General features: G+C 36.3%; 2 protein-coding genes across 15 annotated transcripts in view; both read left to right on the top strand.

Annotated features, from left to right (window-relative positions):
• Positions 1–8,050, top strand: part of RGS17 (regulator of G protein signaling 17) — a 96,226-nt gene extending 88,176 nt beyond the window's left edge. For 4 of the 7 annotated variants that reach the window (XM_049113772.1, XM_049113771.1, XM_025422585.3 and 1 more), the window contains one exon: positions 1,376–8,050. In XM_049113772.1, the coding sequence (XP_048969729.1) occupies positions 1,376–1,564 (189 nt within the window). In that variant the 3' untranslated portion in view covers positions 1,565–8,050. The remainder of the gene's footprint in view (positions 1–1,375) is intronic. The other 3 variants (XR_004810575.2, XM_049113774.1, XR_007412741.1) reach the window with 2 other exon arrangements.
• Positions 8,051–9,743: 1,693 nt separating this feature from the next.
• Positions 9,744–25,043, top strand: part of MTRF1L (mitochondrial translation release factor 1 like) — a 23,355-nt gene continuing 8,055 nt past the window's right edge. For 4 of the 8 annotated variants that reach the window (XR_007412734.1, XR_007412733.1, XM_049113763.1 and 1 more), the window contains exons 1-8: positions 9,749–10,067; positions 13,577–13,656; positions 15,867–16,050; positions 16,533–16,696; positions 18,427–18,544; positions 19,914–20,050; positions 20,815–20,927; positions 23,437–23,480. Coding sequence is in view for 4 of the 8 variants with exons in the window: in XM_049113763.1 (XP_048969720.1) it covers positions 9,809–10,067; positions 13,577–13,656; positions 15,867–16,050; positions 16,533–16,696; positions 18,427–18,544; positions 19,914–20,050; positions 20,815–20,927; positions 23,437–23,467 (1,086 nt within the window). In the remaining 4 variants the exon portion in view is untranslated. Of the gene's footprint in view, positions 10,068–13,576; positions 13,657–15,866; positions 16,051–16,532; positions 16,697–18,426; positions 18,545–18,681; positions 18,789–19,821; positions 20,051–20,814; positions 21,047–23,436; positions 23,481–25,043 lie in introns of those variants that run through there. The other 4 variants (XR_003126289.3, XR_003126288.3, XM_025422574.3 and 1 more) reach the window with 4 other exon arrangements.

The raw sequence follows: 25,043 nt of genomic DNA, 5'->3' as shown, positions 1-25,043 counted from the left end.
GAATCTAGCAACATCTGATGGAATATGAGCCACTTCAGTCATTAGGACTTAGACCCCAGGCTTAATCCAAACAGCAGGTGGGAAAAGAAGCCGGAACCAAAAAGGCTTTCGTGAAATACTTATGACAAAACGTTTACCTATAAATATGAAAGGTTTGTATAGTCTTGGGTACCTCATGAGACAGATAATATGGATCACAATGCTCTAGTCCATGTTCAACAGTGAGGAATGAGACCGATCAGGACAAGTTGGGGATGGCTGGCCTCTTAGGATTTGCTAGCATGTCACTTCAGAGCAGAGCTTACTTCTGTTGCCCAAGCATTCCTTTATTACTACTTATTTTTCCCCAGTTCCCTTTCCAGAAGTCCTACCAGCTCCAACAGGATCAGCATTTAGTGAGGGAAAACAAAACAAAAAGCTATCATTTGCAGAATTTTACTTATTTACGCTTTTTAAATAATACTGTACTGATTACTTGTATGGGTATTCTGAATTCCTACTTACATTTCTCCTTTCAAAGACTCCACTTCAAGCAACTGTTCTACTTACTCTTTAATACACAGAAGACATGGAGAATGCCTGCTGTGGTTTTGCTCTTCTGTACCATTTTACATTCCTGGTTTCTTACTTTGATGCTGTAGGATTTGCTGGGATATAAAACCATCAGGAGGGGGTGCCTGGGTGGCTCAGTCGGTTAAGTGTCTGCCTTCAGCTCAGGTCATGATCCCAGGGTCCTGGGATCGAGCCCCGCATCGGGCTCCCTGCTCAGCGGGGAGCCTGCTTCTCCCTCTCCCTCTGCTCCTCCCACCCACTCATGCTGTCTCATGCATTCTTTCTCAAATAAATGGATAAAAAAATAATAATAAAAAAAAAACCATCAGGAATCAGCACTCAGTATCATGCTAATTTTTGCCAAAGAACTACTCTCTGCTAGATTTTTACCTTATCCCATCAAGAGAGTCACCTCAGCAGTCACATAAAAGGATAAAAATTTGTATTCTGGCTAGGGATTTTCTGGTGCCTCAATGAACAGAAATGGATCAAAACCCCCTGAGTTGAATGCATAGACAAGAAAAATCCAAATGAGCCAGGATATCTGTGAACTGAATTTTTGGTTTTAAAGACAAGTTGTTTTTTGTTTCTTTTAATTTAACTTTTGAAGAAGAAAAGTATGCAAGGTTATGCAGCCTTGGAAAAGGTAACCTCAAAAAAAAAAAAAAAAAAAGAAAAGAAAAGAAAAGGTAACCTCAAGATTTTAGGCAGTTGAATTTAACTCTTTGAAGTTTCTTTGAAATGTCACAAACCAGTATTTACTTAATTGAGATCTTTTGGAAAAAAAATGTTATTTAATGTATCTGCTCTTATTTCTTTTTAGGTGAGTCTCGATTCTCGAGTTAGAGAGGTGATCAATAGAAATCTGTTGGATCCTAATCCTCACATGTATGAAGATGCCCAACTTCAGATATATACCTTAATGCACAGAGATTCTTTCCCAAGGTTTTTGAACTCTCAAATTTATAAGTCCTTTGTTGAAAGTACTGCCAGCTCTACTTCTGAATCTTAATTTTCACTAAAAAAAAAAAAAAAAAAAAAAAATCATTTTGGAGGGCTGGGATGGGAAATACAAGTAGTTAAATAACACCAGAAACTGAGTTCCTGGAGAACTCCAGTTTAGCATTCCTCAGGCTACTGTGAAAATACAACCATATGGTCTTTGTCTCCATTTTTATCAAGGTGATCCTGGTTAAGTTTGGAGAAAATACCACATAAAAACAACGAATTGCCAAATTAAGTTTGTTTTATTCAACACTCATTCTACTTGCAAGCAAACTGTATTTGTAGTCCTATGAACAGTCTCCTAGTGTATCCCCAGAGACTGCATGTGCAAAGTAAAACTGCTTCATTTGCCACGTAGCTGTTGTAATATTTAATCCAATGGCATAACTTATATCTGTATTTAAGGACTTTTGTGCAATATGGTCTTATAGAAATAATTGCCAAAAAAATTGGCTGTGGTTTGCATTTTTAAATATAATCTAAGACAGAGAAAGCCAATTTTTAAGTTGTAACAATGGTATTCAACATGCTATATACTGTGTTCAGTACACTCATTTTGAAGCCAATATTTCTGTACATGGAAAAAGAGCTATTTATCTCTGTTTGTTGGGAAATCCTAATGGGGGAATTTCCTCTGGTTGTTCACTGCCAAAACTGTGGCATTTTCTTTACAGAATAGTTTGCTATGTAAACAACAAATAAGAAGAAGAAAAGAGAAAAAAAGCACAAAACAATTTGAAGATATTCTATCTCAATGACAAATCAAAGAGTGATAATTGTTTTTAATTGTAATAGAAGAAAATCTATGTATATATCAGATGTCCAATACTGTAATTAACTTATTAAAGACTGGCTCTCCAGTTCTAAAACGGTTGTGTAAAGTATGTACTTTAGCAAGAAAAAAATTACTAAGCTCGATAACTTAGTTTTGGGATATTAAAAAAAAATAGGATTTAATAAAGGAATGCCTACATGTAGCATATAAAACATTTTGATGAATAGCATCTGTCCTGTGGCATATTTTCCTTGAAAGCAAAATCTAATGAAAAGCTAAGTTTTTAACCAAGTGAAGTTTTGTAAGGGTTATGAAGAAGATAATCCTCTACTTCAGACCTTAACTGTTTTCATAGTATCTTCAGAATGACTTATTTTAAAAATGTTAAAACCAAACTATTAATACTCATCCATAACTGAAAGGCAGTACAGTGCTCAAATCTTTAGCTGCCATATTATTTTTTATAAGTACTGGTAAATCTTTAAGACAGAATACTTGCCTGACATTGGCATGTACTTTTGACACTCAAGAAAACAGTATCCTATCATGCACACACAAAAGTCAGTGTCATATTTATATCAAGGTGTTACATTTGAATATTAATATCCCCTGGAGGCTATTTTTTTAACTTAATAAATATAGTATTGAGTCACCTAAAGTGAAAGTTTTAAAAATATTTATATCCACTGAGAATACTGGCCTTATATTAAGGATGATATTAAAATTATAGGTTTTTGTCATTTTTTAACTACCTCTCATTTTTTAATTTATTATACATTTTTAAAAGAAACAAGTTTGGGGTTTTCTTTTTAAAATTTATTTTACTTGAAAGGTTGGCATCGTAAGTTTCTTTTTCCATAAAACTTAAGACATTTCAAGAATTGTTTTTTTAAGTGAATTTGATTTTCTAATTTATATAGAATTCAGGAGATATGGTTAAAAGGGCTATTATCTATTCCCTATGCAAATATTTTAACTGTTGCAGTGTTTGACAAAATGGGATTAAAAAAAGTTTGCAGAGTAGAAAACAAAATGTTCTGTTTACACTGGCGTTGCTGACTATCCTACCATATTCAGCACTTTTAAATACATTATTTATGAAAATGTAGTTAGAATACAAGATAGAAAATATTTATAATAATTTCTTTTAACAAATGCCTGTTTTTGTCTGAAAGTGTTAGTGTGTTAAGACATACTTTATCCATGTCAATTAGATATTTACTATTTGAGTAGTTTTCAGTAATATGTTGAAAAAAAGATAGCTATGAAGATGTTTACAAAAGTCCTATTTTTTTCCAAAAGAGTGAAGAAAAACCTAAAAGAATCATCACTTCTATTGTGAAGTTCTATTGTTCCTAAATTATTTAATTTCTTCTTGATTAGAATTGAGTTTATCATGCTTCTATGATGTATACACATATATGTTGTAATATTATACTTGTTGCTATGTTTGAGGCACAATAAATTGGTGCACATGAATAGAAAATATGTAATATACTATGATACACTGCATGCATCAATCTTTTTAAATGTCGACTTTATATTCTTGTTGTTACTATAAATGATGGTGACCTGCTAGCCATAAGTTATCTTTATAAGATACTTTGGACTATTAGATGAATTGTCTGTTTGACAATACCTTTAATATTTTACCAAATGTAAAAGATAAGGGCCCTTATAAAGAGTCCTAATCTCTAACCTGGGCATTTGTAGAATACAGACTTTGAAGTTAGTATATCCTTTCGAAACCTGGTTTGGAAGTTGGGCTGAGAATGATTCTAGAGCAGATTTACACATTGGATGTTGGTAACCATGTTATGGAAGCACTTCTGCGCTAAATTCCTATTTGGGGGGGAGGGGAGGTTTCTCATTTAATTTCAAAATTAAATTGTTTAAAGTTTCTATCTAAGAGTATGTCTGTATATTTGCAACTCTACCAATTTTTAAAGTATAGTATAACTCTTTCTGTTTTAATTACAGAGCTGTAATAAACACACAAAATGCCCTCAACTGGTGTCTATGCTACCATTCCAAGAGCACAATATTTGTTATGGTAGAATTTGATTTTTCCTAGTGAATATATTCCTCCCTGGGGACAAATTAGCACTTTAGAAGGGTACATTTTGTGTTTTAGATTGTCAGGATATCTTTGTGTACTGTTAGAATCAGCTAATGCACACAGAAAGAGATTAATGCTCTTTCTATAGTGCCTAAATTCAGAGTGTCTATCATTGAAAGAGAAGTAGAGGGTATAGATTATATATAAATATATATAACAAATTGGAGAGCCAGATTTCTTCAGAGATGGATCTTGTACATAGATCACACTAATAATGGATGGATGACACTTCTTCTTCTTTACGCTAAATAATTGTTATTATGTTACTCAATGGTAATATTGATGTTCCAACAGTGTTATAGGGCAGCTCTAAGCACAATGGGTGCACTGGCATATGAACAACAATAGCAAAACACAATTTTGATATCAACGTTATGGAGTGTAAAAATCAAGACCGTAATGTGTTTTTTTTTTTTGGTTTTTTTTGTTTTTTTTTTTAAGACCTTAAAATATGTACATAGGATGACCAGCTCTGATATTTGGTCATGGTGCATGGGGTGTTTACTAGTGTCCTTTAATGCTGCCTAAGTTCTTACAGAATGAAATGCATATCATATATTTACCTAATAGTTCAGTTTTGCAAAAGGACTATAGAAATAGGTAAATAATGTTTATATATTAGGGGCAAAAATACAATTTCACCCCATTAAGCTGACTTAAGATAATACCTGATTCTTAGTTTTGAACGTATCCATTTTTTTCTATACACTTTTAACATATTGAAAAAAAATGTCATATCGTAATTTGTTACAAGTTACATTTGCAAAAAATACAATCTATCAGATGCTTTGAGGAATAAATAAAGAAGGAAGAAATGTTAAATACAATCAGAAAACAGGAAAATAAGAACTCTTTCAATAGCCACCTAAAATTTCTTAGGCCTAAAATGCCTATAGATAGAACCCTAACAAACATGAATTTTAAAAACTTTGGAAACAATGGCAAATTATTTCGAAAGGTGGTAAGGATAGTTCCGGAAAATTCTCTTTCCTGTGTATTTATATTAACAGCATATGACCCTAATTTTCAAAATATATTATGCAAACATTTATATTTGCATGCTCTTGTCAGTTCTTTTTAAATTTCTGACCAATATAAAATGCTTGTTCTCCTGAGAAAACAGTATTAAATCTGTAAAAGTTTTAGTTATTCCTCACTTGTTACTACTGCAAATATTTATCAATAAAACTGATACCAAAAACATGGCTGCTGATCTTCCCTGTAACATTCTTATAGTATCTTTGAAACACATGATAGTGCGCAGACTGAGATTGTCGTTCCCAAATACCAGGCTTTACTTATAAATTTGAAATCAGGTTACCTTTCTGTCTCATGTGACTTTGGGCAAACATTATATTGAACCTCTCTGAGCTTGTTTCCTCATCTTCAAGTAGGGATACTCCATTTACAAGGTGGCCATGAGAATTAAAAGAGGTCAACATGGAAAGCATAAAGTGTGACATATATTTATTATTATCAAAATTCTCCAGTTCAATAATTATTCTCACTTCAAAAATATAGGAATTAAATGCCACCTTAATGCACTTTTCTCTTCTTTTGGAAGTATACTTTGAAAATGATTTAATTATTCAAACAAATACAACCATGCTTATTTCAAGACGGAGGACCATATGAATCTGTTACTGCTTTGTTCATTAATATGATTCAAATTCAGTCTGCAGTTCATGAACATCACACTGGACCTACAACCAAGAAGTAGATTTTTTTCAATGACACACATACATGGATATAAATATATAGATGTGTGTATGCAAATGTGTATATAATATTGTAGGCTTAAAATAAATGCTTAAATAAGATAAATAAAAAATAAATCATTTGAAAATTTTATTTCCAAAGGAAATAAAAAACATTCCCAAGGATAGGAAGAATATAAACATCAAGTAATTTGGCAAATAAATATGTGGAAGTAAAGCTAAAACTAAGTTATGAGAGACTATTAGAAAACATTGATATTGGCATGGAATAGAAAGCATTCTGGTATGATTTTTAAAACAATTTTACCATGAAAATATGAAATTAAAAGAAAAAAAGTGGTTGTGTGTTCATAAAATTTTTCATTAAACCTTTTATTTTAGAATAGTTTTAGATTCACAGAAAAGTTGCAAAGATAATACAGAGAGGTTCCATATACTGCACACCCATTGTGACACTTGTCACAACTAATGAACCAATATTGATGCATTAAGTCCACACTTTATTCAGATTTCCTCAGCTTTTAATGTCTTTTTTCTGTTCAAGGATTTCATTCAAGATACATACAACATTTAGTCATCCTGTCTTAAGTTCCTCTGAGCTGCAACAGTTTCTCAAATTTTTTTTTGTTTTGTTTTTGATGACCCTGACAGTATTGAAGAATACTGGTCTAGTACTTTGTAAAATGTCCCTTAATTGGAATTTGATGTTTTTCCCACGATTAGACAGGTGTTACCAGTTTCTGGAAGACCACAGAAGTAAAGTGCTATTTATATCAAAGGTACATACCATCATCATGACTTACCACTGTTACTATTGACCTTGACCATCTGGTTGAGGTAGTGTTTATTAGGTTTCACCACTGTAAAGCAATACATTATTAAGAGATCAAATTAGAGGTAAAGATACTGGACATTAACACTGAGCTAAAAAAATTCTAAGCAGAATCCTCAGCACTGCTATTAGGTTCCATTAAATGACTGCTAACATATACCATGAAGAAAATACAATAAACTAGAAATTGAAATGGGAAAATAAAACTCCAAAACTATAGCTTAAATATTCACTTAATGGAGGTGAAAGTGAATTTTCTGCCTTGAACTATCTTTACTTTATCCTCTACATCCCTTGGATAGTAAAGATTTTAATTGTCAGAAGAGGTAATTTAAATCTATTATTTTTTGCTGAGTGCTTTTCCATATTGTCCTCAACAGAACAATGAACACTGATTATTGAAATAATGTGAAAGACTTGATTTTTTTCCCCCTTGCTCTAACCTATTTGTCATATATACAACTTCTTGCATATGATTTTAGGGTGTTTGCTAAATATAAAAATAATTTCAATGTGTTTAGTTTTGTAAAATTTATCATATCGAATGTGTGCAATTTTTTACTACCATGTTCATTGTACTTAATCTATATATCCATATTTTGTAGTCTGCTAATATTAGTGGACCATAAAGGAGTTGTGAATGCATGAATGCAACTTGAGACACATGCTTGGTTATTTGGCACTGTCAGAATACTGTAGGTACTTATAAATTGAATAGATAATCTAGATTATATTTCCTCCAATTTAAGTTGTTTTGGGTTTTTATTTCCCCGCCCTTGAATCTATGTTATCTTTTTACCTCTGTACAAATAATAGACTTTCTGAAAATGCTAGAATCTTCAATATGTAATACTCAAATTTGAGCATGACAGTAATGTAAGGAAATTCAGAAGTCTCAAACTATTTTTTTTTTTTGAGTTTTCAAAGTAAATCAAACTACAGTTGTTTTCATTTGACTATATTGTGGAAACCTATGGATATTATTGTAAGATGCACATGCATTACACTTTTTTAAAATGTTTTGAATTAATAAAGAATTCACCATTGTATCTGTAGAGCAAGTTACTGTTTCCTCATTGGTGTAACAGAGTAAAAAGTACACTTATTTATATTACTTAAATTGCTTATGCATCTTAGGGAATATAATTTCTGGCTGGATTCTTTACAGTGTTCCATAAAGTTATCGCTTCTCACACTTTTTCACCTTTATAAATAATAAAGTATATTCTTGAAATAACTTGTTCTGAGAACTCAGCTGAGAGAGATTAATCGTGTTGAGTTCAAATGACTCCCGCCATTTCTATGGTTTAAAAAAAAAAATTCAAAGTGGAGTTTAGATTTGGGAAATAACTGATTCCAATAAAGTTAAAAAATGGCCTGCTCAGTCCTGTTCTACACTCGGATCAGAATTAAAATAAAATGGGTTTCAACCACTATCTCAAACAATTTTATTAAGTAATGTGGCTTGAATACACAAAGTGAAACGAATAATTGAGGTAATTACTTGGAGCTTTTAAGTAGCAATACCTATTTTCTGCTCTATATAATTTGGAGTCATCTCATTCCTCCACTTTGCATTTGTCTGTAGACCTAAGGAATGAATTGAGACAATGCAAGCTCACTTTACAAGAATTTTACTTCACCTTAATAGTTTTGATCAGACGACTTAGGGATGACCTAACCTTGTAAAAGGCTCCCGTATATACCATTTGATTAAAAAAAAAACAAACCAACCAAACAAAACCCCACGAGTTTACAGTATTTCAGCTCTCTCAACAGTGAAAACATTTAGAACATCCTGCGCAAAGCAGTTAGGTAGTGGGAGTTCCCAGGCTGAGTCAGCCTTTGCATCCCCAGGACTGTCTTGGTTTTATTTATTCCTTTATATCCGTCCCTCGGGTGGCTTTGAAAAGCTCTTTTGAAAGGTGCAGAGCATTATACAAACAAACCACAGTATCCCAGGCACCAATCCGCTAGCTCAAGGTTTTTGGAGAGAGATGGAGGAGGTTGGGCTACCGAAGGCGGGACTCTGAGGCTCGCTGCGCTGTGGTTTACTGGTTACCGATTGAGGAATCACTCAATCCCTTTCCAAGGTAGCTAACGGTAACTAGGAGTGAGGATGGATGGGCAGCAGACTCGCTGAGGAAGGAAGGAAGTTTGAAAGCGAGTAAATGACGTGGCACCTAAGGGGGCAGGAAAGCGGATCTGGGGAAATCACTCTCCTGGCGCTAGTCCCGCCCTCATTAACACGAGCCTTACCCACCGTCGAAAAGAGGCACGAGCAGAGAAAAAGGAAGAGCCGTAGCCGCACGTACACACGGCGATGCCCAGCCTACAGCTCGCTCTCGGAGACGAAAAGCGCGGCTGGCGCTGGAGGACTTCCGGGGCTGTGTCCTCAGCTCCCCTCCCTCCCCTGCCGAGTCCTCACTCGGGGCTCGGGAACTACAGCCTCGACGTCAGAAAACCGCGTGGCAGGCTGCAGCCTCCGCCTTCCAGGACAGCACAGCGCCCGAGGAGACTCAGAGAGGCGTTTCCGACCCGGCTTCTAAAGAGGCCGACGGTCCCGGGACCCACTCCCACCACTTCCCGCCCCGCCCCCTTCCGGCCTCTGCGAATCCCGCGGTATTTAAATGCCGGCCGGGAAGTTCCCACCCAAGCTTTCGGGAGGCCCTTTAAAACTGGCGCGCGCGCTGGGCGGGGGCGGGGCCCGCCCAGTTCTCGCCGGCTTCCAAACTCCGCGAGGTGTCGCGAGACTCGCTGTCCGAAACTTCCGGCTTTGGTAGACGTCCCAGGTTGCCCCCTTAGCGATGCGGTCCCGGTTTCTATGGAGTGCTGTGCGTCCTCTGTGGGCCCGCCGGCTGGTCAGCCCCGCCCGCCGGCACCTAAACTGCGGGAGCCTGCCGCTGGAGGAGCTGTTCGCCCGAGGCGGGCCCTTGCGGACCTTCCTGGAGCGCCAGGCAGGCTCCGGAGCCCGGCTGCAGGTCGGGGGGGCTGAGCTGCTGGCGGCGGCCCAACTGCTGAGCGAGAAGGAGCGGGAGCTACAGGAGACCGAGCAGTTGCTACGCGGTGAGGGCCGGGCCCAGGGGGACGGGCAAGTTCTGGGCTCTTCGTTGGTCTTTCCCGCTAAGCCGCTGGTCAGGTGTTCACACCTCCCGAGTTAGTTCTTTACTCCTTTGGAATTCTTTTTTTTTTGGTTTAGATCGGAGGTGGAGGCGTCACTGTGTGCGTTCTCACCTCATCGTCGCCTGTGTGAACCCTGTGCTCACTGGACACAAGGGACTGTCCCCAAATAAGGGCTTGAGACCAGTGTTTCTTAGAGTTGTGGTAAAGGAGCCATCTGCGATATTCAAGAGAGGTGCACGCTAAAACCAGACTTTGGACTCAGAGTCGGAGACCTAAAAAGATGCGCTTTTAACGGGTTTCCTAAAGTGATCGGTGTGCATTCGACTACTAATGGGTCCTAAGTTTCTGCATTTCTACAAACTCCCGGGGACCGCGCTTTGGCTAGTATGGCTCTAGAGAGGGTCACAGTCTCTTCGGGGAGAGAAAATTAGTACTAGAGCCGCAAAATGAGACGAGATATCCGAATAGACACCTGGGGGGAGCAAGGAGAACTTGTTGGGAAGGCCTCGTGCAGGGATAAAGGGCCACGCTACAGGATATTAATAATAGTTTATTTAACCGCTATTGATCTTTTACCACACTCTGGCCTTTGCGTAACTGTTTTCACGTATTAACTCATCCAGTTCACACATCAAACTATGAAGTAGGTACTATTAGCCTCATGGGCCAGGAGAGGAACATGAGAAATCGAGGTAAAATAACTACTCAGGCCAAACAGCTTTCGAGGAATGTGGAGTTTAGACTGGGCTGACTCCAAATCTTTAATCACTGTACTCTTTGTTAACCAAGGAAGAGGAGAGGTTATCAGGAGTGGCAGGTTGAGACATTTTCTAAGGAGAGTAGGGGGAGAGATGTGAATACTAATTTTAGAAAGTTGATTTGGGGACGCCTAGGTGGCTCAGCCGTTTAGCGCTGCCTTCAGCCCAGGGTGTGATCCTGGAGTCCCGGAATCGAGTCCCACGTCGGGCTCCCTGCGTGGAGCCTGCTTCTCCCTCTGCTTGTGTCTCTGCCCCCCCCCCCCATGAATAAATAAATAATCTTTTAAAAATTTAAAAAGTTGATTTTATCCTGTTGGCAGAAGAGAGCCAGTGGAAGCTTTTAGATGGGGGAGTGAATGATAGAAATGGCTTTCTTGCTAGGAAAGCTTGATTTGTGGTAGTTTCAAAGTCAAGCTGTAACGAGATTGCAGATGCCATGGAAAACAGAACATCAATGCGGTAGTTTAGGTGAGAGAGAGTCTAAATGAAGTTATTTAAGAGAAAAGGTGGATGCCCAGAAAGGGCGGGGGGGGGGGGGGGATTAATTACGCATATTGGGAAAAATACTTTTGGGGAAAAATTAAATTGGTTTCATAGCTTAGACCAAGCTTAAAATCAAGTGGATTTAAGGGTTAAAACTAAGCCTGAATAATCAGCATATACTTGACAAAGTAAAGCTTGGGAGCAGATGAGAATGCTCAGGAAGAATTTGTAGAGACAGAAATAGGACACTAACAAAAGCAGAAATACATAGTATTTGAGGAGCAGGCAGAGGAGGAAGCTATAAAAGATCAAAAAAAAAAACAGGCAGAACTTTGGGACCTTGAACAAGAGAAATGAAGCAGTAAAGACCAATTAGAATTTCAAGTAGGGAATTGTTGATAGCCTAGAAAGGGCTCACCTTTTCAACTCAGGCTGAAGTAAGCCTGTAGATTTGGCAATTTTGTCATGGGTGATTTTAATAAAAATGGTATTATTATGAAATCAGATATAACAGCTGGAGAAGTAAATGAGAATTAACAAGAGAAATAATAGACATGGCATTTAATCTCCAGGAGTTTGAGCAGGAAAAGAGGGGGTGACAAGTGGCTACTTGAAGGGCTGGAAGAGACAAAGACCCTCTTATAGTGGGGAAAACATAAATATACTAGTAGGCAGAGGAGAAGGCAGGCATGTGATAGTGGCCTGTCAACATGTTGATTAATAATATTGAATGAAAAAACTAGTGTAGTTCCATGGCCTAGGAGTAACTCCTCAGTCCAAACTCTAAAGCCATTAGCCACAAATGGCTAATGAGCACCTGTAACATAGCTAGTTTGAGTTGAGATGTGCTGTGAGGGTAAAAACAGATTTCAAAGACCTAATATACAAAATAATTTTTAATATTTTTAAAGTACATGTTGAAATGATAATATTTTGGTTATACTGGGTTAAATGAAATGTAGTATTAAAATTAAATTACTGTGACTTTAGTTCCAGTCTCCTTAGCCTTACAGAAGAACTGCATTTCAGAACTGAAAGGCACCTTAGAGGTCATCCAGCCCAGTCCTTCATTTTTCTCAAGATAATGGAGATTCAGAGAGGTTGGATATGTTGCCCTAAGAGAACCTTTAGTGGTTGAACTACGACTAGAATTCATTTTTCCTTTTTCTACTTCAACACGTTTGCCATTTCAGCAAATTTCTTCCATGCCAAATTCGTGCCAGAATAATTTCCTGCCTTCCACCAACACTTCCCATCATTGCTTATCTCATGGTTTGTGTTGTCCTTACCTCTCCTTTTTCTGCCCTTCCCCAAAATAAACAAAAAACAATCTTTAGTGTGCTATCATTTTAATATTTAACCACCTAGTGTTTTAGGTTGTTATTCTTTGTTTTTCTCCCTAAGAAAAATAGAAAGAAACTAAAATTATCTAAAACTCTGCCTTGAGGGCAGGTCTTACATATTAGTTCCCAGCATAGTTGGTTCCTCATAAATGAACAAACATATAAACTGATACTTTGTAAAGGTCCAATCTCAACAAAGAGAGCTATTTGTAAGAGCTAAAAAAATTTCCCTTCTCTCCTTTTTGTAGGTTGCATGTTGTCCATAGGGTAGAGGGATGAGACGGCATATTTTATAGGGTAAAAATGAAAACTCAAAAGATGAAATAAGCGAGTAAAGCGAGTTGGGGGAGTACTTCATGCAGACATTCTGTGAATATTAGGAGGATCTAAATGTTTGGGTGAATATTTATATTAATGAAATATAATGTGTTTGTTAAAGAGATAATAAGTAACTTTCAGTTTTTTAATTCAATTGTAGTTTAACTGATGGAGCTTTCTGTTCCTCTTCTGTTCTAACTACTGGATGTATTTGTTTTTATATAGTCTAAGTTGGAAAACTAAAAGCATATTTGTTAATATGAATATTTCATGGAGGGAGAGTTATAGAATAGTTTAATAGCTTCTTTATTTTTCTTGTAAATTCTTTTTTATTTTCTACTTCTGTCATCAGAAAAAGGTTTGTTTAAAGTTACACGCTAATAAACACTAATGTATAAAATGCTACTTTTAATTAATGGCAGTTATTAAAAAGACAAGAAAGACATTTTATTTTTCCCTTTAGCTACAGTAATAATAAAATGATCTTGAATTATGTTGGCAATTTGACATTAAGGAAACCTAACCTACTGTTTTATTTTCACATTCTCAGATGAAAATGAAGATTTAAGGAAACTTGCAGAGAATGAAATAACCTCATGTCAAAAAGAAATAACTCAGTTGAAGCACCAGGTATGGTATCTGTGCAAAGAATAAAGCACTTGTGCTATTACTTTTAATGAATTTTATTAGAAGTTTATAAAAACAACTCAAGAACTAACTAGCTTGTTAGTATTTAGAATTATAGGGTTTTTTAAAGCAGGAAAAAGCATACTCCATGTGACCCTTTTTTTCATACTAAAAGGATTGGAGAGCTGTGGGGGGCGGGAAGTGACTGTTATATTGATAAGATTTTTCAGAGAAGTAGTGAAATAAACATCAGTATTGTTTTCCCACTCTTTAGGTATTTTAAGAGAGGTGAGAGTGGGGTAGATGATGGATAGAAGAGGTTATGGAGAAGTAGTAGATTGTAAGCTCCTTGGCAGCAGGAATATTTCTGTACCTTTTATCCCTGACACTATTAGAGTTCAAGACCTAGAGTAGGCCTTTGGGCTTTTAGAACTGAATTATAAGGCTTTGGTTTTACATCTAGGAGAATATATAGGCATTAGATGAAAAGTAATCATTATATTAAATTAGAACCACTCTTTGTTCATTCTGGAAACCAGAGCTTAAAGATTTATAATAGTTATCTCTGAGGATATAAGTAAAAGGACATGGTATGTGAGTAAGGGGCCAGAAAAGGGGGTGCTTAAAGATTCTGTCTTTTATCTAGTCAGATATGGACTCATCAAAAGTTAATATCCTTACCAACCATTCCAGAGGGAAGGTTCTACTATGAAGTGAAAAGTCTCATGTAATTTAACTTCTACCCATTTTCTAATTTTTTTGTGAAATAGAAGCACATATGTATTAAAGGTTTCTATTCATTGAATAGTGTTAATTAACAAACACGTAAATTCAATCATTTACTCAAGATTTGAATGATCATGTTATAGCCAGAGATATAGAAAGGTAGTATCAACCATAAATCCCAACCAACATGAAGTATGATATTTCAAAATTCAGGCAGACCTGGGTTCAAGTTCTAGTTCTTCCACTTTCTAGTTGTATGTTTCAGGGCAGCTAGATCAAATAACTAAACTAAGCTTAAACTGAGTTTTCACATCTTAAGTAGATCCATTCATACTACTTGCCAAGACTGATTTAAGAATTAAAGTATATAAAGTGCTTAGCGTAGTGCCTGTCATAATTTAAGGGACCAATAAATATTGGTAACTTTTCTTATTTAATTTACCTAATCTAAGAAGCTTTTATTCCGTGTCCCTTAATTAGTACACACTGAAAGGAAGGAGGACTGATCTAGGCAGCAGGATTTGAGTTTTTATGCCTCTCTGCCAACAAACACTTTTCCCTTTAGCAAGTCATTTAGTCTCCGCCTCATTTTCCTTGACATGTAAAATGAGGGAAGAGGGCCAGATCATCTATCATTTCTTAGGGCTTTTTCAGTTCCAGGATTATAAATTTATCTTCCAAATTAAAGAAACTTAAAAAGATACAATTTGAGTTTATTTTTTTTTCTTTTCTTTACTGCCATACTAGGCTATAGATTTCAAGAGGATACAGTTAGAATCTTCTAAAGAGAAGATTTACATGAGGGACGCCTGGGTGGCTCAGCGGTTAAGCGTGTGCCTTCAGCCCAGGGTGTGATCCTGGAGACCCAGGATCGAGTCCCACATCGGGCTTCCTGCATGGAGCCTGCTTCTCCCTCTGCCTGTGTCTCTGCCTCTCTCTGTGTGTCTCTCGTGAATAAATAAATAAAATCTTTAAAAAAAAAAAAAAAAAAGTTTACATGAACACCAAAAGAAACAAACCCAAACTGTAAGTTTCAGCTGAACCTTATAGCATTTATAATTGAAACACTAATATTTTATAGAAGTTGTGCATTACTATATGGTTCTCATTAGCAAGACAGTTGAAGAGCAATTGGAAATATTTGTTTAGGGAAACTTTAGGTAAATTAAATATTTAAGATCCTGCATCGAACAAAATAAAATAAAATAAAATTCTGCATCTAGAGGGTCTCTGGGTGGCTCAGCAGTTGACCGCCTGCCTTCAGCCCAGGGCTTGATCCTGGAGTCCCGGAATCGAGTCCCACGTCAGGCTCCCTGCGTGGAGCCTGCTTCTCCCTCTGCATGTGTCTCTGCCTCTCTCTGTGTCTCTCATGAATAAATAAATAAATAAAATATTTTTAAAAATCCTGCATCTAATCATTTAGTTATTTTTTGTTAAGTTTTAAATAATTCCTAATTCTAGGAGGGGTGATATTTTTGTATTTACAGATTATCTTACTTTTGGTTCCCTCAGAAGAAACAGATAAGAATGATTTGATCCTGGAGGTAACTGCAGGAGTTGGGGGTCAGGAGGCAATGTTGTTTACTTCAGAGATGTTTGATATGTATCAGCAATATGCTGCTTTTAAAAGATGGCATTTTGAAACCCTGGAATATTTTCCAAGTGAAATAGGTAAACTGTTTAATTTGTTTTGGGAAAAGTACAGATTTAATTTATCCATATGTGTCCTAGCATAAGGGTGGAAAGACCATGACTAAACTTTAGAATTTATCGGTAAGGAAGCTTACCTGATCTTATGCTCATCATTTACTCAGTAATTTTGAATGCAAACATACCAATTTTGAAGTGACCAATGTTAGTCATTCACTACTCACGACTAAATGATTAATGGTTTTTAAAAGTGGTCTTTTAGACGTGTTATTGAAGCAGTTGATTAATACCATAAATACTTTGTGTAGTGATTATTAGTAATAAAGGTATTAAGTATTAAAACACTGAATATCATGGACTTGCTAAAGTTTTCAATACCTTTTACATTCTGTATGCTTATATTGTTTTGTAGTTCTTTTAAATATATTGCAAGGTGGTAGAAGTGATGGTCAATTGTTCATATATCGCAAGAATAATACTTCTGTTCTTCTAATATTTTCAAGGTGGCCTTAGACATGCATCTGCTAGCATTGGGGGTTTAGAAGCCTATAAACACATGAAATTTGAAGGAGGTGTGCACAGAGTACAAAGAGTGCCAAAGACAGAGAAGCAAGGCCGCATCCATACTAGCACCATGACTGTAGCAATCTTACCCCAACCGACTGAGGTAAGGCATCAGTCTCCTCTCCTTGGAATCCTGGGCCCAGCACAGTGCCTTGCTCCCTGATCACTTTATTGAACTGATATTCAATATTAAAGTCCTTTTCTTATCATTTGGCCTTCATCACATATTTTAGGTTTTGTGAAGAATCTGTTACCTTCGTCCAAAAAGTATGATTTCACAATAGATGTAACAAAGGACCTAATGTAATGTAATGTAAAAAAAGACCTAATGTTGCATTATTTGTTTTTCTCCACACTAAACTTAAAGTAGTTATTCTGAGATCATCTCTATAGGAGAATCTACCTACTTTAAATAGTTTAATACTAATTACTTTTCACAATGATTTTTGCTTTGTCTTGACTTTCCAAGAGTGTTAATATCAAGAATGCTGTTTTAACAAGAGTAACTACTTAACATTAAAATGGGAATATATTGTTACAATGTTCATAATGAGTATACTTCATTCTCATAAACAAATTCTTAGTCTATATAATGTTTGTAAAAAAAAAAAGAATTGTTTGCTTTCATTCCTTCTGCTGAAGGTGACAGGAAATATAGGACTTGTTTTTCAGGATGAAGCATGAATGATTCGTGAAGAAGGAAGTTTAATTGAGGGTTTCTATTAATTTTGGAGAAAGGTGCTATTTGACTCTAAGTTCCATTTTTTAGATCTAATTTTTGTGTGAACCCTAGAGGAAGAACAGAACAGTTAAGGAAGAATGTGAAGTAGAATAAATGGCAGGAGCCACACTAGATACCAGTCACTGTTGTTTAAGCATCTTGGAGACAGAAGTAGTTTACAGAAAAAGATGGGGTGAAGTCTGTACCTAATGCTTCTAATGCTTCTAGCAACTGCATGATGGAGCCACATGGAGACAGGATACATGTAGGGCCTGTGAATGGTAGAAGTCCTGCTTCCAGGGTTGTAGATGTGTCACAGAGTGGTCCACAGCTGTTCATGAGACAGCTTTTTAAATCTAGTGCTTCAGGGATCCCTGGGTGGCGCAGTGGTTTGGCGCCTGCCTTTGGCCCAGGGCGTGATCCTGGAGACCCGGGATCGAATCCCACGTCGGGCTCCCGGTGCATGGAGCCTGCTTCTCCCTCTGCCTGTGTCTCTGCCTCATTCTCTCTCTCTCTCTGTGACTATCACAAATAAATAAAAATTAAAAAAAAATAATAATAAAATAAATAAATCTAGTGCTTCAGATGGGACGAGCATTACACTGGTGTCACATCCTAGTGTATGTATGACTTCTTGGCTTTGCTCTGTGCCGTTTCCATGTGCCTCTCCTCTGTCTCCAGATATATTTAACTCCTTTATTTAAAATGAAACAATAAGCCTACCCTTAGTTCCTAAGATAGCATTGTTTTTTTTCCTGTGTTAAATCCTTTTTAAACTCAGAAATAATCCACAAAAGCTCACCTAAGTTCCTATATTCACATTTCTGATATTAACAAAGTTCTTCTGTCGTGAGGTAAGGAGGATAATTTACAGAGAAGTCTAGTTTTTGAGGATTTGGAGGGTTTCCGTTTTTTATTATATTTTGATCCAGTACTCTTCCAAAAATGAGACTTTTTACCCTTCCATCTACTTTATATTCTTAAAATTAAACCTTTTTAATCTTATCTTATATTCTATATGTGACATGTATGTATAAATGGATAGTTCTTGCCTTTGAATAGCTCATATACATGTGATATTTTTAAATCCCAGTATTTCCTCTTGTGTATAGATTAATCTGGTGATTAACCCAAAAGATTTAAGAATTGACACTAAACGAGCCAGTGGAGCTGGAGGACAGCATGTAAATACCACGGACAGTGCTGTCCGGATAGTTCATCTTCCAACAGGTACGCACTTAGGCCTTCAACATAAAACTTTGAAGAAAGAAATCAAATTCTGAATAACTTGACTAATTTTCCACTGTAATAGATCTTCAACTACCAGATATACACTCCTAAGGATTATTATTAAATACTTTATTTAGAATCCTTAGATGAATCTGCGGGATAATTGCAAAGCCAGGAAGATGGAGGGATCTAAGCCCAGAGAATTTCCATACTGGTGACCATGAAGAAAAGATAGTCCTTCCAGGTAGCTTCCTAAAGTTTATATTTAGTAAATATCACTATTAAAAGAAAATCCGGGGCGCCAGGCTGGCTCAGTCAGTAGAGCATGTGACTCTTGATCTCAGGGTTCTGAGTTCAAGCCCCATGTTGGTATGGAGCCAACTCAAAATTAAAAAAGAAAATAATAAGAAAATCCAAAATCCTCAGAATGAAGTGATTATCATGGGTTCTTCTTTGTCAGAAAATGCTCTAAATCACTAGTTTTTAGCCTTCTTTGAAGGGAGGGGGACATGGACTCCTCAGTTTCTCAAGAAAATGAAAGCTTGGACTTGCTACCCAGAAACATGCTCACAGGTGAAGTGCTGCACTTAACTTCCAGGGCTGCTGCTTCATTAAGTCCACCCATAAATGTCCAGCAGTTCTGATTATAGATAGGCAGTGGAGCTACATCTAGATATTTTTTATGTCTTCAATATACTATCAGGTAGAACTAAACATACTTTACAGTCATTACTGCAGTGATTTACATGTGATAAAGAGCATATAGATAGCAAACCTCAGTCACCTAGAAAGATTATAAAAATCTCTTACTGTGACCAATCTCAAATACGCATGGATCGGCATATGGATGGTAGGAGTTTTTGGTTTTCCTTTTTTTTTTTTTTTTTCTTAAATATTAGGAAAGCCTCAAGTTAAACTCTAAGATGATGTCTATGTAATACATAGTATATAAACAGGAATAGGAAAAAAAATGGATGAAAGTCCTCATAAAAATATGGATAGTGACTATCTCTGGTAGTAGGATTACCTTTTTAAATTTTTGTTTCTGTGATGAGTAATTACTACTTTAAAAAAATCACGGTGGCCAGCTAAGGGTATGGGAAAACAATCCAAATTGAATGATTAGATGCATATTGTTCAGTATGCCTTCAGTATGAATATATTTTGCACTATAGCATATCAAGCCTAAATGTTCATTTTTCTCAGAACTCTATAAAAGTTATTTGTTTATAGTTTTCCCTTTTTTATTAGAGTTCTATTTTTTTCTCCTCATAAAGGAAGAAGAAAAAGAAGGAAAAAGAATATTCCTTGATAATAAATGAAGAAGATTTTCCTATTAAAACTCTTTAATTCTCATAACACTATTCAGGTGTTGTTTCTGAATGCCAACAAGAGAGATCTCAACTGAAAAATAGAGAGATGGCTATGAAAAAGCTACGTGCAAAACTGTACAGCATGTATCTAGAAGAAGAAACAAGTAAAAGATACAGTGCTAGAAAGATTCAGGTAAAGAATATAAAAAAATGCTCTAAAGTATAAAATATTTTTAGATAACCCAGTTCTTATATATGTTAAAATTGTTTCAATATATTTGTTAAAATAAGGAAACAATTCAAGTAGCTGAACTGAAGGTTATAATTGTTTTATAGTAATCTTAAATTTCTGCCCTGGTTTCTATATTCAGGGGCTTGTTTTTCTCAGACTTTTAATCAAAGTTACTAAAAAAGGATATATAGAATCCTCATTTTTTAATTCTTTGAAAATTATGGAAGAAAGTTGGAAAGCAAACAACTTACTTTCTTCGTGTTTGGTATTTAATTTTGTAACTACAGCACCCTTGATTAGTTCCTTTTTACGGGAATTCATCGCTGTCAATACTTCCAGTGACAAATATAAATGTATATATTTAGCTACCATTTGAATACCATCCCTATGCTAGGCTGAATGTGTACATCATCACGGTGTAGTAGGTATTATTTGGCTGTTTTTTATAGATAGGAAACTAAAGTTTAAAGTTGAAATAAATGCATGAAGCCATAGAGCACTGAAATGGCAAAAAGATCAAATGCTACATACAACTCTGTTGGCCTTTAAAGCCCCAGTATTCTTTATTTATTAATGCTTCCATGTTATTTGAGGATTCAAAATGTTTAAAACTTGGTTCTTACATTGTGTGTCAAATTATAAATCAAGAGCTTAATCTCCAGATAAGTTAAATTTGTAGGTTTAGTTGCTCTGAATCTAACTGTATCTCATATCTTTTTATATAGGTTGGAACTAAAGGAAGGTCAGAGAAAATAAGAACATACAATTTTCCACAGAATCGGGTCACAGATCACAGAATAAACAAGTCACTTCATGATCTTGAAACTTTTATGCAAGGGGAGTATTTACTGGATGAACTTGTACAGTCCTTGAAGGACTATGCTGACTATGAATCTTTAGTAGAAATTATTTCCAAAAAAGTTTAAATTAATTATTAAAGACTTGTATAGCAAATCATACTGTGTGTAAATAATAGTAATCTCTTAAAAAACAGGAGTTAACTCAGTTGGAAGTAGTGTATGTACTTTTAAGGCATAATTTATATAAATCTCAGTATATTAGTAAAAAATATACAACAGTACAATCATTACTCTGGTTATATATTTTGGACTCTTCCTATGAGAAGTACACATACAAAAACTGTATTTTATGTAAAATGTTTAACAAATGATCACAAATTTGGTTTAACTTATGAAAAACTTCAAACATAAAATAATAGTAACATGATAATAAATGTTATATTAATCAAAGTCTGGTTAAGAGACAGAAAGCATACCATGAATTTGAACAGGAATTCCTAGTTAATATCAGCTCTTTTGTGAGAAGACGGACTCCAGAGAATTGAGTCCTATAAGGGAAGGAAGCGTGAGAAAGCCCGCCTGAGGTTGCACAGCAGTAAAAGACTGTGGTGCGGATGGAGGGCCAGAGTGAGTACTGAAGTCCTTACTGTACTTGATATAAAGAAACAGGAGGACCCCCCTCCCCCGCCATTCTTCACCGATGTGTGTGATCCTTCACTGCAAGAAAGAGTAGTAAAGTCACCTTGTTTAACTAGGGAAGGGAATGGGAGAAGGGGAGGGGAAAGGAAGGAAGAAAATGCAGGAAAAGTCCCTTATCCCATAAAGTAGTGAGAGAAAAGCTGGAAATGCTGCTCTCAATGACTCAAGTTTTTGAAAACATGAGAGATACTAAAGACTACAATTATGAGAAGAGCTCTACCTGGTAGATAATGAATAAACATCGAATTTATAATAGTTACAACGAGGCAGGATTTCCAGAGAAATAAAATGATTTAATTAAGGTTCTATGACTGAAGTGTTAAAAAATTATGAAACAGTTCACTCCTCCAATTCCATGCCTTTCTCTATTTGTTGGTATCTACAGTAATCTGAATCCTTGTAAGCATATATACTACATAAATTTTTTATTTTTTATTTATGATAGTCATACAGAGAGAGAGAGAGAGAGGCAGAGACATAGGCACAGGGAGAAGAAGCAGGCTCCATGCACCGGGAGCCTGACGTGGCATTCAATCCCGGGTCTCCAGGATTGCGCCCTGGGCCAAAGGCAGGTGCCAAACCGCTGCGCCACCCAGGGATCCCTATACTACATAAATTTATACTGTTGTGGGGTAATGTGTTTTTTCCCTTAAGTCAACTTGTATTAGCCAAATTTCCTTTAGGGCTCTAGCTTGTGCTAACTTTCAGAGTAATTTTATCTTGCTAATTTATTCTTAGAATTTTAAAGCTGGCCAGAGGTTATCAAATACATCAGAGAATTTTGAGAAAAATCACTCTCTGCTTATGAAAGCCCCTTTACCTTCACAAGAACGTTTGATGAAATGGCTTCCAGTGACCCATCCAGCTCAAGAGAGAAAGACCTCATTAGGCCATATTCTGTTCCACCCATGCAAGCCTGCATCTGCCAGTTTGTTTCTTTTGCACATTACTAAATATTACAACATACTATTACGTAATTTATCTTACTCTTCTCATAGGTAATAGAGAAGCTGGATTGAGATTATGAGGGGTCTTGAATGTTGGATTTCATTCTGTAAACAAGAGGAAGATATTAAAAGTTATTACCCCCCCCCCCACTCCCTTACTCCTGGCCCCATGGGAAAAGGTGTGAGGTGGAAAAGAGCTTTTGATCAATTTTTAAACTTCCTGTCCATTAGAACATCACAGCTGGTTAGAAATCATCAGAAGACCTAGGTAGTTCTAACAACGTAAGATACGTATCAGTAGGTGTATTATGAACAGATACCAGGGTAATTGGGTGATTGTCAGATTCTGGTCTGTGAACTGACATTAGATTCCACTTCACTCACAAATCTATATCAGTTACTCCTAGATTAATGGATATAATTTTTGGTACCTAGGGAAAGGTAAGGGTAGAGCAACACAGTCTTGGCACAAAGCTACTGGAACCCCAAGTCTAACATTGTAAGAGCCTTGGGATTTGCAGCTGTCTGCACAAACAGTGCATCTATTCAGTTATCTTCATTATAAGCCATGCATTGTTGCTCCTGTCTGCCCTTGCTTGTGCTGCCCTCCCTACCTAGAACAGACTCTTGGCTTAGCTCAACAGACAGACTTCAAAGTCCAACCTAAGGGGCACCGTAGCCGCTAGGCAAAATTAACTGCTCTTCATTGGTATGCACAATACTATACCAGGATGACAACATTTATAGCAAGGTAATAACCTTATTGGTTCACTCCTATCTCAAGATTGTGTTTAATAAGGAAACGGGAAAGAGTGAGTCGGAATAGAATAAGCATGTTGCCAGACTTCTCACATTGTCTCATTAATGGACAAAATGTTTTCTTAATTCTTGTTTCCCCAGGACCTAACAATATGCTACAAAACCTATTCTAAAGGCTCTCTAAAGGTGAGATTCTAAAAGGCAATTATAACTAAGTATTTTGTCTACAAATCTGATGTATTGTTCAGAAAAAAACAATAGAGTTTAATTTCGAAGTGGCCTACAACAGCAGTTAATCAAAATTCATTCAGCTGGAAAAGCAATTTCGAAGATGCATAAACAGACAATCACTGTGTTTAAAATTTAACTTGTCATATTCCTCTAACCCATTTCTCAATGTGTAATTTCCATTTCTTTAATGGCACTACTATTCTCTCAAATCTAAAATGTAGTCCTCTAAAAAGAAAATTTGTCTTTGATTCCTTTTCCTCACATGCAGTTTATTGCTAAATACTCTTATCCTCATTGATTCTATTACCACTACTGTTGTCCAGCATTACTTCACCCCTGGACTACTTTTATGATCCCCGACTTCTCCTGGCATCCTCTCTATCTACTTTATAATTCAGGTTACACATATGTAACTGCCAGATTCATTTTCCTAAAAACCAAGATTCTGATCTTGTCATTCTGTTGCTCAACAACTTAATACGTTCCTACTGCTTTCCAAATAAAACTCCAACTCTTTAAGTGTGCGTACAATACAGCCATATCCAATATCATTTCATAGCAGTCCATTTTACTCCCCACTCCCATTACGTTACATCAAATTAACTTTTTTCTGATAATTGAGTTGAATTTAGGCTTTCCGCCATTCTGTTCCTGGTACCATGCTACCCTCTTCCCCAGTCCCTTAAAAGACATCCTCAACAGCACTGGTTTTCATCTATGGGCAGTCTTGCCTCTAGGGGACATTTGGCAATGTTTGGAGACAACAGGAGTTAGTCTAAGGATGCACAGTTCCTCCAATGCCCAGGGTAGTCCCCCACAACAACATATTATCTGACCCAAAATGTCAACAGTGCTGAGGTTGAGAAACCCTGTCTAACAGATTACTTCCTTATCCTAGCATATAAAAGTAACTCCTCTGTTCTCTAAAAATTCCCAATGTAATGAGATGTATTTGACTTATCCAGTGTTGCATTATTGCTAAATCTTATACTCCTTTTTCTCCTCCTGTCTATGCTCATGATGCTTTTATTCAAAAATTATTTACTGAGCATCTGTCTATAAGGTGGCAGTCCCAAATTGTAAGCACAAGGGCAGGTGCCATGTCCCAATTACTTCGAGATAATCCATGATGTCTTGCATGCTGTAGGTCTGCAATAAGAATCCACTGCAAGAGGGCAACTCTCTGTGCTTCATTTTGCACCAAAAAAACTCAATAATCCCAATACTGATGAGCAGGAGGAAAGAAATACATGCATCTGTTGATGTCTAGTAAAATTCAAAATGGCCCAAAGTTTCTCAACAAAAATGAAATTAACAGGTGGTCATGAATCCACTGCACAAGTTGTCAGTTAAAAATATTTCATAATCATCAATTAAAACGCTAACACTTAAAATCAGCATTAAATAGGCTGAAAAGACTTTCATAAACTATTCTGTGCAATAAAATATGCTTAGCTATGTATATTACCTTATACTGCCAAAGTAATTTTAATTTTTCCAATAATATATTTTAGCCTT

Source organism: Canis lupus, chromosome 1, assembly GCF_003254725.2.
Source record: "Canis lupus dingo isolate Sandy chromosome 1, ASM325472v2, whole genome shotgun sequence".
NCBI lineage: Eukaryota > Metazoa > Chordata > Mammalia > Carnivora > Canidae > Canis > Canis lupus.
This window is presented reverse-complemented; position numbering and strand designations above follow the sequence as displayed.